The sequence below is a fragment of the Pygoscelis adeliae genome, unplaced genomic scaffold, assembly GCF_000699105.1.
Source record: "Pygoscelis adeliae isolate BGI_AS28 unplaced genomic scaffold, ASM69910v1 Scaffold155, whole genome shotgun sequence".
NCBI lineage: Eukaryota > Metazoa > Chordata > Aves > Sphenisciformes > Spheniscidae > Pygoscelis > Pygoscelis adeliae.
The window spans coordinates 4,363,426-4,381,726 of NW_008824932.1; the positions used below are offsets into that span (position 1 = coordinate 4,363,426).

Below are 18,301 nucleotides of genomic sequence, written 5' to 3' on the forward strand. Positions count from 1 at the left end.
TTTTATATTATTATTTCTAAATTTAGGTGTGAAGCACATTAATATTCTGTTGTGGCAATAACGGTCACTTCGCTATGGATAAAAAAGTGATACAAGCAGAGAGATTTTCAAAGCGACTTTGTATCTTAGTGAACAAGCCTCTCCAGGCTTTGACACTGAGAGCTGTCAGTACTGATGTACAGGATCTCATGTCGTTTTATTTACCAGATTGAGACTGTCCAGGGACGAAGGAGGGAGGGAGAGACCAGTGTACACGCCTGTGTGGAGCGGTTCCCTTTCCTGTTTTCTGGGTTTGCCACACCTGTGAAAAATGTTTGGCTTAGTTTTTGGAGTCTTCATTTCATTTTGCAAGGCACAGACAGATATTCATGCTGTCCAGTTAAATCACAGTGGTGATCAACAAATGAGCTGAAGCCTTCCCTCCAGAAATCGGAAGGAACAGAGAGATGGTAATATATATACTTAATAACACAAGGTTAGTAGTGCTAGCTGTGAAGTCAAGGCAATGGACTCCGGCAGGGCTGTTTCAGTGCAAAAAAGGATTTTCTGGTGAAGATTTCTACGGGTTCCAGCACCTGTGACAGAAAGGTGATGCATCCAGCAGAGCGTTTTTGTAGTTAAGGTGGGGTAAGCTGCAGTAAGTTAAATTTTTTTTGTTTCCTGTGCGAAGACTAGTTCAGCACACAGAAACATTGTAAGTGGGGAAAATACCCAAGTAAGCCTTGCGCTGTTTTGTAGGAACTTGCACTGTGCATTCCCCTTAAATAAAAATTTAAAAATACAATTTGTAGATTAAAACGGATTTAGTCCCATTTAAATTGCTAATGTGCAGATGCTTTTTTAGTAACTACAAACTGACCCTGAATATCTGTGAAAGCAGTACCTAAAATTGTACCTGGAATATTTGGATATGGGTCTGTTCAAGAGCATGCAAATCCTCGAGTTTTGCTATGTGCTGAGATGTCTGGAAGCAAAATTGCCCTATATGAATATAACAGATCTGGAGTGGTGAGCTGCTAAAAGACAAGCATTTGCATAAAGCTGTCCCTTCAGTAGAGCCTGCATCCCTGTCGCATCCCTGCTGCGACTGTGCTACTGAGACCTCCTCCCAGGCGCTGTACGCCAGGCAGTGCCTCTCCCCTTCTTACCTGCTCACATGGCATTTGTAAAAGAAAACAGAGAGGCAAGCCAGCCCAGGGAATATATTTTTAACTGAGAGTTATGAATGACAATATTATCAGAAGAATTATGTGAATAACTGGAGTTTCAGGTCACTAGTTGAACAAAAAAAACCCTGTATGTTTTGCTATGGATCACGCTGAAGTGAAATTTGTGAGGGGTTTTCCTCCAAAACAAAATGTTCTTCTTCCTGTTCACTGCCAGGTCAGGATTGAACTCCTTTCTCTTTGGGGCTGGAGGCCATAGGAAGCATTTATTTAAAACCTTAATTTCCTTTTATTTGAGCTTGGATTTTAAAAGGAAACTAGAGTCATGTTTGCTCGAGGGGCTCAGAAGAGCATCTGGACAATCACTGAAATAAGCCTGAATCTGGAAAGGTTAGACACAGTGTAATATCTCGGCAGGCACAGTGCACTTGGTTTACAAATCGCCGTTCTTAGAGTGTCGGCACATTTTTCTCATTTGTCCAGGTTTAAACTTTTCCCACCATCTGATCCACGAAAAGGCTTTTTTACTTTTTACAGATTTTCCTTCCATTACAACTCTTCGACTCAAAACCAAAGAAACATTTTATTACAAAAAAGCCACGAAAATGATTTTATATGTTAATTTATTCCCATAGCTCATTGAAATATTTACTTAGCCACAGTCGCTCAGGCAGTCGCGTCTGCGCCATGTGGTTTTCCACTGAATGTGACAAAAACACAGCCTTGTTCTAGCTCCACCCGTTTTTGACAGGATGCAAAACCCCACTCCATTAACGCGAACATGCATTTGCACTCAGCTTAAACATTGCGTATGGTTGATGTCTAATTCTAGGTGACTCTGAACATACGAGCTTTCATTTACTGGCTTTTAGCTGTGCATCTCCCATGCAAAATTAAAAGTGTCTGTAGTCACATAAAAGCATGAGCGCTTTTCACTCCTGCCTGTTAAGCGTCCTCTGTATTCACAATTTACAAAGCTTTCCGTATGCATCAGTCACCAGGCATACGGGGGGCTGGAGCACTGGAGACCCTGTGCCCCAGATACAGTAGCAATGTTGGTCCTCTGAGGAAAGCAGCATCAGGCCATTGTGGATGTTCAGGCCAAAGTACTTGTTGTCGGCCCCCAGTTTGAGAGGCAGCCTGCTAAAGATAGAAGGAATGCCAGTGGAAATAATAAGTAGTACCTGCGCTTCCGTTCAAACTCACGAAATACAGTTTTGTTAAGCTCTCTGTGGATCAGAAAGGTCCTTACTCCTCAGTTATGCCTTTCCAAGCTGTCTAGCTTATGTTAGATTTGTTGTAAACATAGCATACGTAGTTTTTATTTATCAGTGTTTCTTATAAAGTGTTTTGTGTTTGTTTTGATTTATTTTTTTTTCCCAAAACCCCAACTATTGCTAGCATTTTCAACCTTTTGCATTATAAAAATAGTTGACTGTGGAGCGTAGCAGATCATCATTTGAAATTAGGTTATCTGGCATCTTATGGAAAACCTGCTGTGGGCAGTCTTGGTTAGTTTTTCTTTTATCATCCATTGTGCGCTGCATAGGAATTACAGCTGTCTTTTGGTTGCTCACCGGGGACTCAGTTAATCTTACAGCGCAGCCACAACACGTGGTGGTTCAGTCTGATCTGGAGAATCTTCTGCGTGCAAGATTCAGTCCTGTCGTGGATGGCAGGAGCCAGACTCTCAACAGCAGCGCAGAGTGCCGTTAGGGGTCTGTTACACAGATAGGTTGGCTTGAAGAAATGATTTCCTGGAAATAATCTAGTGTCAGACTACGTGGGCACACCTCTGCAAGTGGTATTGCTTACAACAGATTCACAAGCGACAAGCAATTTCTGCAAGGCTTCCTAGTTATTCCAGTGCGATAATGCAGGTACACAAAGAGGGAGTGTCAGCTCATTGCACGTTTGCAGGGTCAAACCCTGGGCCTGTGGGTTTGACAGGGGTGATAAAAGAATAAATTTTATTTTATAGCACTACTGTATTCTGTGTCCCGAGAGGCCTGACTTCTTAAGCGGTACCTGATCTCCCACCTCAAAGCAGAGGCATGTGGCAGAGGTAAGATGTTTGATGTGCACGGACATGTCAGTTGCTCACTTTAGACAGTCCTCCAGGCACACAAAATTACTCTAAATTTTACCTTTGTCATGATTCATTTACACTTTGGCCTGTATCTAAAAGGATGGTAGTATTTTCCTTTGGATCTTGATGTAAGATCATCGTGAGTCATTTGGAGTCATTCAGAAAAGTAACGCAGAAAAAAATCACGTATGTATATTTCTCGGGAATAAGGAGGGGGACCTCGGAAGTATGATTTAAAAAAAAAAGTGTGTAGTTTGTATGTTTAATTTCTATAATAAAAATTGTGTAGATTTGTGTAAAACCATACTTACAGTGCAGTTCCTGAATCCGTGATTGTGATCCTGCCCTTCTTTCTTCAGTATTACATTTCATGGTCTGCTGAAATCATGTTCAGGGGGATAAAAATAGTATATCTTCTGGTTTTTGGCATCCAACCTCTAATTTACAAATATAATTTATGCTAATCTTGAAAGTGCTTCTCAGATACAAAGTAAAATGTGTCATCCTTAGTATATGTGTGTATAATTTCTCCTGATGGGGAATAGACATTTCAAAGCCATTTCAGCCCTTTATACTCAGAACATTGATATGAGCAGAGGAGCTGGGTGTTCATTGCTGTAAGAGTAAGGAAGTGGTTAAAACAACCCAAAAAAGGTAGACGCACCAAGGGATGAACTGCTGTTTGCTCAGTCAAGCCAGCTCATATACAATCCTTGAGTTAAGTATTTTTATTCCTTTTGTATTTTTGCTGATGATTAGTCATTTTTATGATGGACTTATAAAAATCTTCCTACGTCATCGCAGTTAATTTTTTTTGTGACATCTCTTTTCTTCAGTCTCTGACTCAGATGGCTTCCCTGATGGATTAGATGCATGTCATGAGGGGGTAGCACTGCGTGGGCTTGCAGCTCCCCAGAGGGAAGAGGCCTGGCCATCCATGTGCATTGCTTGCCCTGCAATTCATAGTTCTCCCCTCTTCTGCAGAGGAGCCTGCAGAGACTCCCAGCTCAGTTTCTGCCAGCTAACAAACCAGTATCCGTGACTGCGTCTTCCTCAAGCACAAGAGGAGTGAGCAGCTGCTACTGAAATGGCTTCTCTTGGTTGTCGGGTATTTCAACACTCAGAGAAGAACTGGTGACCTGCTGTGGTCCCTGACTGGGGTGTATCACAGCAAAGAAATGGCAAAATACCTTCAAAGATGCCACGTCACCAGCAGAGTACATTCCCCTTCCTCCTGCTTAGGAGGTCAAGTCTCATAATCAGGTGTAGTTCCCCTTTTGAACTTGTGCATAAAAAGCCAGAAAATCTCATGTAAAGGAGCACGGGAAGAAAAATAGAAACCGTACAAAGATGAGGAGAACTACCAAGTGGTTCTTGGTGCCTGAGGCATGAAACTAATCCATTGTAAATCTGAACTGATAAGAGAATTTCTGGATGAATACCAAGAACAAGGGTAGATAGATGCTTGCGAAGAAATGTAGCTCTAGGGTATTCTGACTTTATGGGACTTAGATATTCCTAAGAATTCTCCTACTCCTTACAACTGCACTGTGGGATTTAATATTCCACATTGTTTATAGTTAAAGCAGTAACACCAAGTAAAACAAAAGTTTTCACACAACTATAAATTTTTTTCCCCAGGAATTAATTCAGTTTCTGCCTGGACCAAGTAATGAAACTTCACAGCAAATTAAATTTGTTATTTCACTGTTATTTGCAATGCTAAGTAGGAACAATGCGAATTAAGAAGACCACACCGATTGAGGCAGGCAGTGTCTGGATACTTTTTCTTTGCCATGTATTTTTCAGCAATGTGATGAGAAGTTCTTTTTCTTAGTTTTCTAACTTAACAACTTCAAAATATATTCCTAGTCCATAGGGATGTTATGACTCATGGCACAGCAAGGTGGAAATGACCTTGCCTGTTCTCTGTCCATTTAGAGGATTTTCTGTGTCCATTTTTAATGTTTAGCCTTCCTTTATAACTTGCCCTCTTGTGATGTGTAATAAAATGGATAATATAAAAGACTTTCCCCTCTGTAGTTCTTCAAACACGTAAATATTTCAGTTATTCCACGCTGTCGTTTGGTTGATGCTCCAGTATCTACTTGATAGAAAAGAGCAGGCAGAGCACAATAAGCTGAGCTGTAACGTGTCCAGGACTGCGATGAGTACAGCGTACGTGCAGGCAGGCTGATACCGCAGGTAGGAACAGCAAGGTCAGTATGGTTTTATGCTAGCCCAGTTCTGACCTCGGAAATCTCAGCTGACAGATAAAACCTGTATTGGAGGTATAACAAGACTCATCAGATCCATCAGTTGGAGCTCTTGTTCCTATTTTAGAAATGAAAGTTGAAATCCACTATTACCGATTTAAGGCAGATCCAACCGTTTTGGTATTTGTTGTAATGATTCAATCCCAGTACTGTGTGGAAGAGGGAGAGGGATGGGAACCTTGCTTACCTTCCAGTGCACCCAAGGAGGGAGCATGTAATCTGGCAGCACTCGATAGTCTACATCGGACTTGTTAGGTAGGCTTTGGAGAAGCCCTGTAACACTTTTTTGAAAGGAGAGCTGCTTCAGAACATTCTTCTTACGGGTGTCTGGAGCCAACGTCACTGCACTGCCCTTTTTTCCATCCACTGCAGCGTCAGTCACTAGACCTAGGGAAACGCCAAAGTGTGTTTTCAGCACAAAGTCAGCTTTGCTGCAAGTGTGTAACGTGAGTGATCGTGTGATTAATTTTACTATATAATTCATGTGTCTCTGTAGACAAATGTCTTGTGTTTTTAACGGTTATTTGAACGCTGTACATAATTCTTTGTCAGAGAAGCAGTTGAACCTGGCCAAGTTCAAATTGAAACTTCCCAGAGGAATAATCCAAATCTGTATTTCCATATATATTAATAAACTGTGTAATACTTACAGCAACTCACATAATACAGTTTTGAAATGAGATAGAACTCATTATCAGTACAATGAGGAGCACAGGCTCTTTCCTGTCAGAAATAATGGAGTGAGATCTACACAATTATTTTCCCTCACTGTCTCTGTAGTCATTTATGCAGCAAGGTGCGTATAAATCTTTCTCGGCCTGTTGTGCTGTAGTGGGACATTCACCAGCCCAAGCCAACTCCTGTGGTTGCAAGCAGGAGGAGTATCCAAATAAATGCTTTAATTCTGCCTGGTTTCATGAGGTAACATCAGCAGCACTGTGCATTGCAAAGCTGCGTTGCACACGTCCAAATGGAGCTTCAGCACGCTGCTGCCTGAGGGTAGGGGATGCCACGTTCGAAATCTGTCATCCTGCTATTGTACTTGTGCTCTGGGTATGAGCGTGGAGTGACTCCGTCCTCCTTGCACCACGGTGGATTTCAGTCTGTATTACTGAGATGTGAACTTGGCACTCCACCCAATGCTACGCCTGTACTCACTAGTCAAGCTATGCTAGGAAACACCCGCTGCCGACACTCAGGAATCGCTACCAGCATAAGTAACAAACCTAAGCCTTTTGTGATCCTGGTCGGTGCCCAGGGTCCAGGACCAAGAATTAGAGGCTAGGCTGCTTCAGCTTGGGGTTTACGGTGCCTAACCATCAGCTGAAGGTTGGTTCCTACTCTCAAAGAGAAATGGACTCTCTTTAAACGCGGCTGAAAAGAGGGAAACGGTGTCCTGCTGTTTTTGTCTAGTAGCTGAGCAGAGGATGTAGAACAGCAAGACCAGATCTACTTCAGCCATGAAGCAGAACAGCAAGGTCTGTTCTCATCTGTACCTGCAACCTCTCTCTGACCTTGGCTATAGGCTGTTTATTCTGGAGTAAGTGTAGGAAGCAGGTGAGACAGGTTTTCATCCGTGATGTTGAAAGGAATTCAGTAAAGAATGAAAAATTGGGAAGGGAAAGAAAAAGAAAGGAGATGATTGTTTAATGAGATTGTGCATTTAGACACTAGACTTATATTTTGAAAGTTTTTATTTCTGGAATACAAGATGCAGCAGTTTGGAAAAAAAACACGCTTTGTATAAATGCAGTTCTGTGTATTAATAGGAAAAGGGTGAAACCTATCACCTCAGTGGAATTTGTGCAAGTCCATCCAGAATAGAATCTGCCCTATAGTGTGTGTTTTAAACACCTCCACGCAGCAGTGAAGTAAATGCCCTAATTAAATAGCATAACCTGATAAGAATTTTAATGTCAGAGACATGGCAAACTGAAATTTTGTTTGCTAAATGTGATTTATCCAATGGACTTAAGGAAGGAGGCAGACTCCCCACCTGCGTTCTTCAGCATGTTTGGATAGTAATCTTCTTTAAATAATGTGACAGGCCCTTTTTGTAGTCCAGCATCAAAGGATTATATTATTTTCAGAACAATTTATGAAAGATTAGTAGAGGCATAGTTAATCATTTAAATTAGCTACAGGTTTTTTATTAATCTTCAAATTAATGAGTTCTACCTTTTGATCTTTCTGGCTGCAAATCCCTCTGGAATTGATGCCAATTAGGATTCGGTAATAACTTGGTTATGAACGTGGACCAGCGTGTGCATATGTGTGGCATATGTGTGTGTACATGTGTGGGTAGGTGTCAGTGCCCCTGGAGAGTGGCACATGTTCAATTAGACCTGTTCAGTTGTTACCAACTTGGAAAGTGGACCTCTCCACTGATGGAAATTAGGTAAAAATGCAAGGACAGTAGGAAGCAGACGAAGGTTCTGCTTTATCGTGCCCAAAGTTGTGTGTTGCACAGTGCCAATCTGGTGCTTTTATGACAATTAGATACAGCTTGTGTATTACCTACAATGGAGATGGGGACAGTATCAGGGAATGCAGTGACCTTACTCACTCTTCACATGAACCGTCGAGAAATGTTCTTGTCTTTTAAAGAAGGAAATGTGTTCCAGCACCAAATAAACTGCGCCAGCCCAAGGCAACATCAAATAGGAAACTTATAGAGGAGCAGACTGACCCCGCTTAGAGCTTCACTCTGTGTGAAGGGGAAACAGGAGGTAATTAGGGCTTTCCGGGACTTCACAGTTCTCGTACTGACATCTCTACATGCTCACAGTGGTACCATTTCAAACCTCCTTGCAGACAGGCCCATGTTGACCTGTGTGTGTTGCTGAGTTTCTTTGCATTGTCACTGAATTGCCTTAATTGAAATGTGCTGTAGGTTTACAGTATAAGCTTCAGGAAGAGCTGTTTTTCAGAACTGATAAGCATGCATGAGTATAGCAGGAATAATACCAGGTTCTCAGTCCTGCCAACCACAGTACAATGTAGTACTTGGTACGACAGCACTTTTTTCATCTGAGCTTTCCTTCTTCTATACCTGTGTTTCTGAGTGGTTGAAGGTTATTTTCTTCCTGGTGTCCCACAGCCCATTGCCTTTTCATCTCCTACGCTTGTATCTTACTAGTCTGATGCTGCTTATATTGCAGCTTCATGTGGATTTGGTGAGATGTTAATGTTCAGTTTCCTATATCCGAGTAATTTTTAGAGCATTTCTTTCTCTTACCGTTCCTTAATCTGAAGGGAAGTGATTGATTGGACCCCAAGAGCTTTGTTTCCCAAGGTACTTGAGTGTCTGTAGTCAAAGATGAGTGCAGGGGAGTGCGGATCAATACATGATGTTGCATTTCTAAAGCAGTATTCTTTGCCCTACTCGCAGTTTCTTGTCTTCCTGAAAACTCAGTTCTGACTTCCGATGTTTGAAATCTGTTCTACAGACGATTTCTAGTCACGATGCTATGAAACCTGAACAAAAGCTTTTCTCAATTTCTTCTTGTAAAATTTTGAGTGCATGCATAGCAGTATATCTACGTTTCAGTTGTTGGTAACTTATGTTGAAAAACAGACTACTCTATTGTAGTAGCTATCTTGTTTTAAGAAAAGAAAAGAGCATTGCTTGTTTCCAAGTTCAAAAGTACAGTCTGCTCATCACAGGCAGAACTGAGACCCTGGTTCCGGGTACAGTTCAGGCAGAGGCTGATCAGATCATTTACTTCTACGTGTATTTTCTCTTACAGCATAGGTGGAGAAGTAGTGAGAGGAAATGAAGGAAGCTACGTGGGGAAACATTTCCGCATGGGATTTATGACAATGCCGGCTCCTCAGGACAGACTGCCACATCCTTGCTCCAGTGGCTTTACCGTGAGATCCCAGTCTCTTCATTCTGTCGGAGGAACCGATGATGAAAGTAGCAGCTCTCGTAAGCAGCCGCCTCCAAAACCTAAGCGAGACCCCAACACCAAACTGAGCACCTCATCTGAAACAGTCAACGCTGGAACAACAAGTAAAAGTGGGAAACTACCGGACAGGACTGAAGGTAAACACTATAATTCTTTGGAAAAAAGGTTTTTGGTGACACAGTGTTAAGATTATCCAGTTGATAATCTTGCATTTAAGAATTACCTGTATGTTTCCCCATCTGTGTAACAGTGCCAGCACAGGTATCCTAACTGTTCTCCAAATTTTGGACCAGTGGGTAATTGCCAACCTTTGACATTTCTCACAGAGCCGTACCACTTATATACTGGTGGTATATAAGTATATGCCACTTATATACTTATACCCTGGTTATATACTGGGGAATGAGTTGAATTTATTCAAAATGAAGGGAAAAAGAGATTGCTATCAGATGGCATGTAGGACAATGTTATCTGCACGCCAGCCAAGGACCACTCACTATATCACTAGTACTGTGCAAACCACAGCTTTGGGAAGGGTCCTCCTCAATAAAGAAGTGAAGGATAGAAATTATTAAAAAGAATACTGCATGGCCCTGAAACTTTACAGCAAGGAAATATCCTCCAACGGTAAAAATTGTACCCGAGATGATATCATGTATTGCCCAAAGCTTCTGTTAGCATATGAGCCTACGTTTTCTCTTCCTGTTCCTCCCAGTTACATTTCAGCCAATGCAGCATTAAGAAGAAAATAAACAAATGTGTTGAACAAGGATATCACTTCCTTACTCTGAACTACTAAAGATGAGCTAACACTACAGGGATCTTCTCCTTCCTTTCTTCCATGCTGGAAATGCATTTGGTGCAGCAGTAGGACCAGCTGTGCTCCCTGCTAGGAGAGATCAGGATGACTCTGCTTCACAGTGTGAACTGTAAGAAGGAGCCCTTAGGGACAAACGGTTTTGATCAGTGCTGCTCTTTCCCACTGCTATGTTACATATCGGTTTTGACATCCCATGCAGTACGCTGTGCTCTTAGTGCGTACTCCTTTTGCTTCTTGTTGTGGCCAGAAATATTTGTTAGTTACCTTCATGCTACAACCCCTTTTAAGCAAATCTGATTTTAAGACGTCATCAGTGATAACAAAGATGTTATCATCTATCATCTATTAACATCTTTAATATCCTATTATACAAAGGAACGTATAATTCAACTGGTGGCACGTATGTCTACGATTGCGAGGTTGAACACAAACACTGAATAAATCTGTAGATTTATTTATGCTGTTGTTCGTAGTTATTTTGCATATGATATTTACCATTGCTTCCATAGCTTGTCCTCTACAGTGATCATGACGTCAACTCCACTGAACAGACTAACATGACAATCCAAGCATTAAGTAGCTGCCCTTAATAAAAGCCGTTTACCACAATTTTACTGGACCAAAGCCTACGTAGAAACCATTCAGATTTCTGCCACAGACAGATTTAAAATCTCATATTGGAAAGTCTTTCAAGTCTTTCATTTAATACAAAAAGAGAATGCATGGCACAAACTTCTCAGTCTGATATGCTCTGAGGTGAAAGGCAGGAGCTCTTAAGTTACTCAAAAGTTCTGTTAATATTATATTTTGAAATATTTTTATAATTCTTTGATATATATTAGCACTCTTTCTTCCTGAGTCTGCACAACCAGAATTACCAAGGCTAAATGAATTTTGTTTTGCAGATAGGGCAGTAAGATAAGCTCTAATGTTTTCTGACTTGTTTAATGAATATTTCTGCAAGTGTGCATTGAGTCACACAGTACATTGTGCTCTTCGGTGTAGCTGACCTTGGCATTATCTCTAGGATGATTAGGAATAAGGTCTGTTTTACACCTATCCCACAGCCCTTTTCCTCATTTACTGAGAAGCAAGAGGCTTTGACAGCCTTGAAGTAGCAATAATAATAATGATAGTGATAATTGAAATACATCCGAGTATTTTACCAATCTCACAGAAGTTATGGCAGACTCCTTAAGCAGTCTGCGTCCTCATGAAACTAGATCTTCTTCAGCATTATTATTATGGAAGGTTCTGCAAATTTTGCTTTCTTTCCCTCATCTCCTTCGACCACCTGATATCTGACACCAAGGATGTAATATGTCCCTTCTGACAGATTTTAAAGTTTGAAATTGATTGACATTTCTGTTTCCAAGGCCAAGTACCACTTTGCCTCCTCCCACTCTGTGCAGGTTGAGCTTGATCTAGCCCATCACATGACGGTTATGAGTGGCACGCGTGGTATTGTAGCAGTGTTCACTTTGGATAATCTGTATGACAATGGTACTACTACACCGTAGTACTGAGTATTGCAGAGTGTCTCAGATTCATTATTATAATCAAGAGCTGAATATTCATAGCAAGAGCTCTGGAAAGAACTGGTGAATGAGTAATACTCCTTCACTGGCATAAAAGCTGATACCTAACTGTTACCTTTTGGCGTGACTAAATGCCTTCATGGAATATTGAGAATCTCTAGGATACTTAATCTATGACATGTATTACATTCATTCTGCTGGTTTATATGCAGTGCAGAAATGGGCACTTTTAGACTATCATGAAGAAGTTCCTGGAGATTTTGAATTGACAGAACCCTTTAACCATACCGTTGTTTTCCTGTGTTCAGAATATGGTTTGTATGTGTATGGTTTTAGATGTATATGTGCCAGACTTATAGGGGTTTCACTGAAGAGTTTGATACATAGAAAGTAAGATCAGATTGTAGGGTTTTTTTGAAGAAAGCAGTCAAATTTTAAAATCTGAGATATACTCAAGGGTGGTACGATATGGTGTTTGGATGAACAGGCTGGATTTCTAAAATGCTTTGCTGTCACCAGGAGAGGCTTTGTTATCACCTGTGCACTCCAAGGTAACATGTTTATTGTGATGAAAGGATTTTCACAGTCGTCATCTGGCTAGCATAGAAATGTTTATATAAAAACTGTGGTCATACATTGATGAGGACATCTAAAGATGAGCAGATGAAAGTCAAAGTTCATTATCTGCAGTATTGATTTGATACAAATATTAAACCAAATAAAGCTTTGTCCCAGAATATGAAAATATTACTGTTTCTCTACAATTAATTCCCAGCAAATTTAGTATCTGAAATTGTGCATAGCTCAAAGAAACCTGTGAAGCTCTGATTCTGCCAGTCCGTTTTGTATGTGCAAGTGGTTAAGCTTTTCCATATCTAGTAGTTCTCATTCTAGTAGCAGTCTTTGAATTCAAGAAATTGTAAACCTGTATCTTTCCAATTTCAGGTGAGGTAGTCCATAGGATACGATATTCATGTTCTCCTAGGGAGGTCTTTGGAAGCTCAAGTGCAAGAACAACGCAGGTTTAACTTTCAGTCGCTGCTGTCCATATTGTACCCAAATATTTGTATATGCGTGTGTCTCACACATTTGCGTGTCCGTGTGGTATTTGCAGGCTGAATGGCTACAGTTTTTTCCAGGAACTATGGAAAACAATTATAAAAAACCCTATTGTTTCTCCATCAACTATTGTGGAATCTCTACAAAGGACTTGTCACAAAATTGTTCCCAGCTCATTTTTTTTATGGCAATGCAGAATAATTCAGACTATAATGTCTATTGTCTGACCCTGTGGCTACTTTGAAAAGGAATTTGCTACATTTCCTAGGCAACCAGGGACAGCCTCACCACTCGTTTTTATTCAACATGTTTACTTTTTGCTTTTTGATAATGATCCAGCTTATACAAACAAAAGCAGTTACTGATGGTAACTTTTATTCTTTTTCTGATCATGGTAAAGTCAAAATATTGAATCCATCCCATCATAACTACCATAACATTAGATTGTGTTTTGAACGTGAGTCTGATTTTACTGCAGAAGTAAGCGCTAGAAGAAATTTGGTCATGAGCTTGAAAGACCTTTTCCTCCTGAAGCACAAATAGCATCAGTAACAGCCACACCGGCTCTGTACACTTCTCCTATAAGTGCTCTTGCTTCCAAATTTGTGGGAGTGTGAGAATCTTCTTTTAAGTTGCGATGACACGTATTAATCCTGTCTCATTGTGCAAGCAGCGTGATAACACTTCGGTTTGTGTATTTCATCCCAGTCCACCTTGGCTCTGCCTGAAAGAGCACTCTCCAGCCTGAAGGCCTCGATCTCCTTTAATTTTGTTGCTGTGTTTCCACACTTTTGTGTCCCTTCTTATGCTTCAATATTCCTTTTTTACTCTTCCGGCTACCTCTCATATGCACCCACTGAACGCCTTCCACCCAATGCATTTCTCCTCTGTGACAGATTTCTAGAAAGTTGTTTCTAAAAACGTGGGTTGTCTTTTCCGTGGAGTTTTCAAACTCTGGTAGGAACAGCAAACAAATGTAGCTGTGCCCCATACATCACACATTGGAAGTGAGAAGTGAACTGAAAAAGGTAATTTAAAATAACATTTCAGTGTGGAAGGCATATCTAATCTTGATCCTGAAAGGCTCTTTATGGAGAAAATGCAGGAGTTTAATTAATTGACGGGCTTTCGGTGCTCAATCTTACAGAAGAAGGAATTAATAGAACAGTATAATTGGTGAATGTAACCAGCCTCAAGCAGTGTTTTTTGACATGATCACTGCATGTCCACGAGAAAGGTTTACAGATCTACCGCAGTGCAAACACAAATGAAGAGGTATAAGTGAATTGCATTTCGAAAGTTAACTTTTTGTTAAAGTTCTGTTTAGTAATATGGATGATGCCTACATTATATAAATATATGCACATATAATGTAATTTATGTATACATAATATACACATTTCTGTCTAATGAAAATGCAAGTTGTGTGTGCTTGCATGTACATGCGAACGCGTGCACACAAATGCAAATTAAAACTCAGAGTAGCATTTTCAAAATGCTGTTCCTGGCTGTAATTCCGCTCCTGCCAGAGCCCACGGGAAGTTTAGGTCTGATAACGTGAAGATGCTTGCAGGGATCCCCACCTCTCGAACCCACTCAATTTGTTTAGTGATTTCCTTCTGAGTGTCGTGTGTGGAAGAAGATACCCTTCTTGCTGCTTTCTAAGCCCGTGCAGCGGAAGCCCCTCTCTGTTGCTCAGCAGTCTCTTAAAGGTGGGCAACTTGTAAGGAAAATTTTCCTCTGGAGAAAAGCAATTACGGTAACTGTAACTGGGGTTGCAGTCCAGCTGGTCTCTCATAAATCTAGTTTTCTGTCAGCTAGACTGGTAACTCTGCATTGTAAACTTGAACTTTTGCTACTCTCATTAAACAGAACTTGGATTAAAGGGATTTAGCACTTCTGCTCTTTTTGCGTGGTGCTGGTTTCCTTTTATTTCCTACCTTAGCAAATAATGTATTTAACCTGAACTTTGAAATAGTATCCTCTGCAGTAACCGTGTCATGTCCTTCTTATAGCCAGCTCTTATTCCCACATCTTTCTATCCGTGCCTACTGAAGGAAGAAATATCACTAACGAGCCCTATTCAGACCTAACTAGTCTAAAGGGACTGACAGATGAGTTCTGGTGGGTATAGCTATGGGCAGTTTAAGATGCTACTGCTTCTGGACTATCTGCCTGGCCTCCTGCCAGACGTGACAACCCAGTGCTGACGTAGCAGAATGCAATATTTTAGGGACGTGTCTTTGAGACACGGGTCCTGCTGCACCACCCTTGCTGCTGGGCAGGAGCTGTGCCAGGGGCGTGGGGCGGGCAGGTCTGGTGAGAAGCATCCTGCGGCGAAGCCTGTCAGAACCCTGTGCAGCGAGCACGAGACTCGTGCGGATGGCTCTTGCAACGTGCTCCCTCTTAGCGAGGGCCAGTCGTCACGGTGGCCTGCGATGCTGCTGCAATGCCGGGGTGTGGGTCTGAGAACAGGGGAAGGGCAGGCTGCGTGGTTGTGGCAGGATGGGGTGTGCTGCCTCCTGAGGTCCGGCCTCCGAGGCGTCCTCCCAGGGCATGGGCTCCTCAGCTGGGTGCTCAGCTGGAGCCCCCCTGTGTCACCGTGCCTGAGAGGCCTGAGTGCTTGCATGTTGTGCACTGCATGGTTTTTAGCTCATTTTCCTCTTTCCTACAGCCTGCTCTGTATTTTAAGCACAGCATTTTGAGCCATGACAAGCTGCAGCTAGTGTTCACATTGCCTATACAGGTATAATACAAGCTGATATTCAGCCATGTGTAAAGCAGTGTCTGTTTTCCTTCACATACCTTAATCTGATTCTTGATCTCAGTGCTGCATTACCCATTATTTTTTGTACGCTGTAATGTATCTCTTGCAGACTGTGAGGCTTGAGAGGACTTAACTTGAAAGTGTACACACTGGGAGAAGGCAGCTGGCAATGACGGAGGGAAAAGTCAAAGCTACCGTCAGAAAAAGCATGCCCTGTTGTCGGTAGAGTGAGGTGGAGTTGGCTCTTAACTACCATACATGACTCCAGAGAACTGCCCTGCATGTCCAGGTGGCACGGGGATGGATGCGGTGCCTTCAGCAGCGCTAGAGCGATGCAGTCTCTACTAGAAAGCTAGCGCTTCTTTCCCTTTGCTCAGCCCTGCATCTCGGCAGCCTCCTTGCTGCCGCAGGGGTTAAAAGGCTGGAGGGCAACGCTGGCCTGACTTTGCTGGGGGACTCTGCCCAGCAGTGCCTCTGCTCTGTGTTTGGCCCCTTTGGTTGCTGAAGCAGCTTGTTCCCAGTGACCTGTGCTCTAGCAGGAAGGACATGGCAAAGATTTCGGTCTATTCTCTAGCATTTAATAGCTTAGAGATTTTCAAAGGCTTTGCTTTTTTTTTTGGGGGGGGGGGACGGGACGGGTAGTTTTTCAGTGTTTTGGAGTTTGGTTTTCTTTGCTTTTGCTGAGATTTCAGTTTGCCCCTCCCTGCAGCGAGTTGCTTTTCAGATTGCAGCTCCCAGAGCTGGGTTACTTTCCTGGGCGTACCACCTCCTCCAGCCCTTCATCTTTTCAGGTCTGTTTTCTGGTCCCTCAGATAAGGGAGGGCAAGGGGGAAGGAAGGAATGAAAGCAGCAGTTCTTATAGCTATTATAATAGCTTTCTGCGCAGAGCAATGAACACAATGTGATTTTTTGAGGGATTTATAAACAAGTTTTGAAGCCACAGAGGGAGTATGTTCTTACCCTCAAGGCACATATGCATACTCATTAACGTTAATGGAAGCTGCAAGCATTGAACAGAAAATAGACCATGCAGTGGTAAAAGACATGAAGATCTAGTTACCCACTTGGGAATTGCATTGTGCCCAAGACTTGGCAGTTGGTACTTTAGCTATGTTGTGCTAGTCTATCCTGTGTACTTAGTGTCTTTTTTTTTTCTTTTTAATTTAACAAAGTTGCTTTATATATTCCTCATCTCTCTTTTCACATTAGGATGTTGCTCATTTGCTGAGAGACACTGCACCTGTTTAAAAAAGCACAAAATTAAATGTGCAGCCCCCCTGCCGCACAGATATCTCTCTGCTCTCAAGGGTGATGGAAGCTGTGATGTTCTTGATAATGGAAAAGCCTTAATAATGCGAGTTCAGGGAGCGTTGTGCTGATGTACCAGATTGACTGCAAATGCAGCCAGTCCAGGAGGAGGCTGCCTGCCCTAAGCTGATGATAGTAAGCCCTGCTAAACACTTGTGATTCTTGCTGAGCGTGTGGGCTTTTCTGCACCGTGCACTCCAGTGCTCCAGGGGTCAGGAGAGTTTATAAGCCTGGTTGCAACCCCAGGCGCAAACTGCACTTGTGAATTCACACCATTCTGCCCCGGAATTAGCAAACCATCTAGGACCTCAAAGCAGTGTTGGGTATAATGCAGACATGCTGAGTGGGAGACTTTCTCCAGTCTTCTGCCACCCTGAAGTCCTCTGACTGTGTAGGGTCACTGTAGTCCCTGGACACGCCAACAAGGCAAGGAAATGTGAGCCACTTATTCATGCAGTCAGCTGGGATCTAGGAGAGAGTATTAGCACAGGTTTCACATCATATGAAAGTCACTAGGCTGCTTTTAGAGCCAACCCAGTCCTGGAAGTACTTCAGCTGTGCTCCTGAGGTGTCTGAATCAATAATCTTTACCAGAAAGACTACAATGAAGAGAGGGTCTCTGAAGAAAGCTATCATGTGGGTGCTCTTGTCCACTGCATGGTTCATTTGCAACCTCGATAGACAGCCCCTATGTAACTGGAAGGTTATAGTGTCAATAAATCCATTCGTTATTGTCAGGTCACTGTATGTCAAACCTGGAATACTGCTAGAAAAAGCTGTAAGTCATCATATTTGTGACTGTATTTCATTTTTTACTTTGTTTATACCTCAGGGAACCATAATACTGGGCCTTCTCAGCATTTCCACCTGTGAGCTGAAATACTATGAAACACTAGATTCTTGCATTATTTTGCATCACTGAATGGCTCTGAAATCAGGGCCAGGAGAGGAGGGGAGGAGAAATCCAGGTAATTCTCTTGCCTCATTTTGACAGCCCTTCAGAATTTGTTAAGTAAAATTAAATGCCTGTGAAACTGCAAAAATACCAATTTTGGAATACTCATACCACACTTCTGGTTTTGGCATTGTCTGTTAAAGACATTGCGGACAAATGAGTAAGGGCTTGAGGGATCAGACTGAAATCCTAAAGTCCCTGTTTACTCTCAGAGCTGGTCTGTGATAATAGAGATGTCTCGCAAAACTCATTTGGAATTAAAGGAAAAAACACAAAACAGCTGCACTTTTTATTCCACAGCAAATACGTTGGATTTCCACCTCTTCATCTCACCTTATTTTTAACTGGTGCCCTAATTCCGTTCTCACTTAAACAACCAAATGAGACAAATCCTTATGGAGTGAAGCATGAC

The 18,301-nt window shown here is 42.0% G+C and overlaps 1 protein-coding gene across 1 annotated transcript in view; it reads left to right on the top strand.

The window, feature by feature from the left end:
- Positions 1 to 18,301, top strand: part of NYAP2 (neuronal tyrosine-phosphorylated phosphoinositide-3-kinase adaptor 2) — a 119,044-nt gene that overhangs the window by 58,918 nt on the left and 41,825 nt on the right. Inside the window, exon 3 of the mRNA XM_009325060.1 lies at positions 9,281 to 9,579. Within this exon, the coding sequence (XP_009323335.1) occupies positions 9,281 to 9,579 (299 nt within the window). The remainder of the gene's footprint in view (positions 1 to 9,280; positions 9,580 to 18,301) is intronic.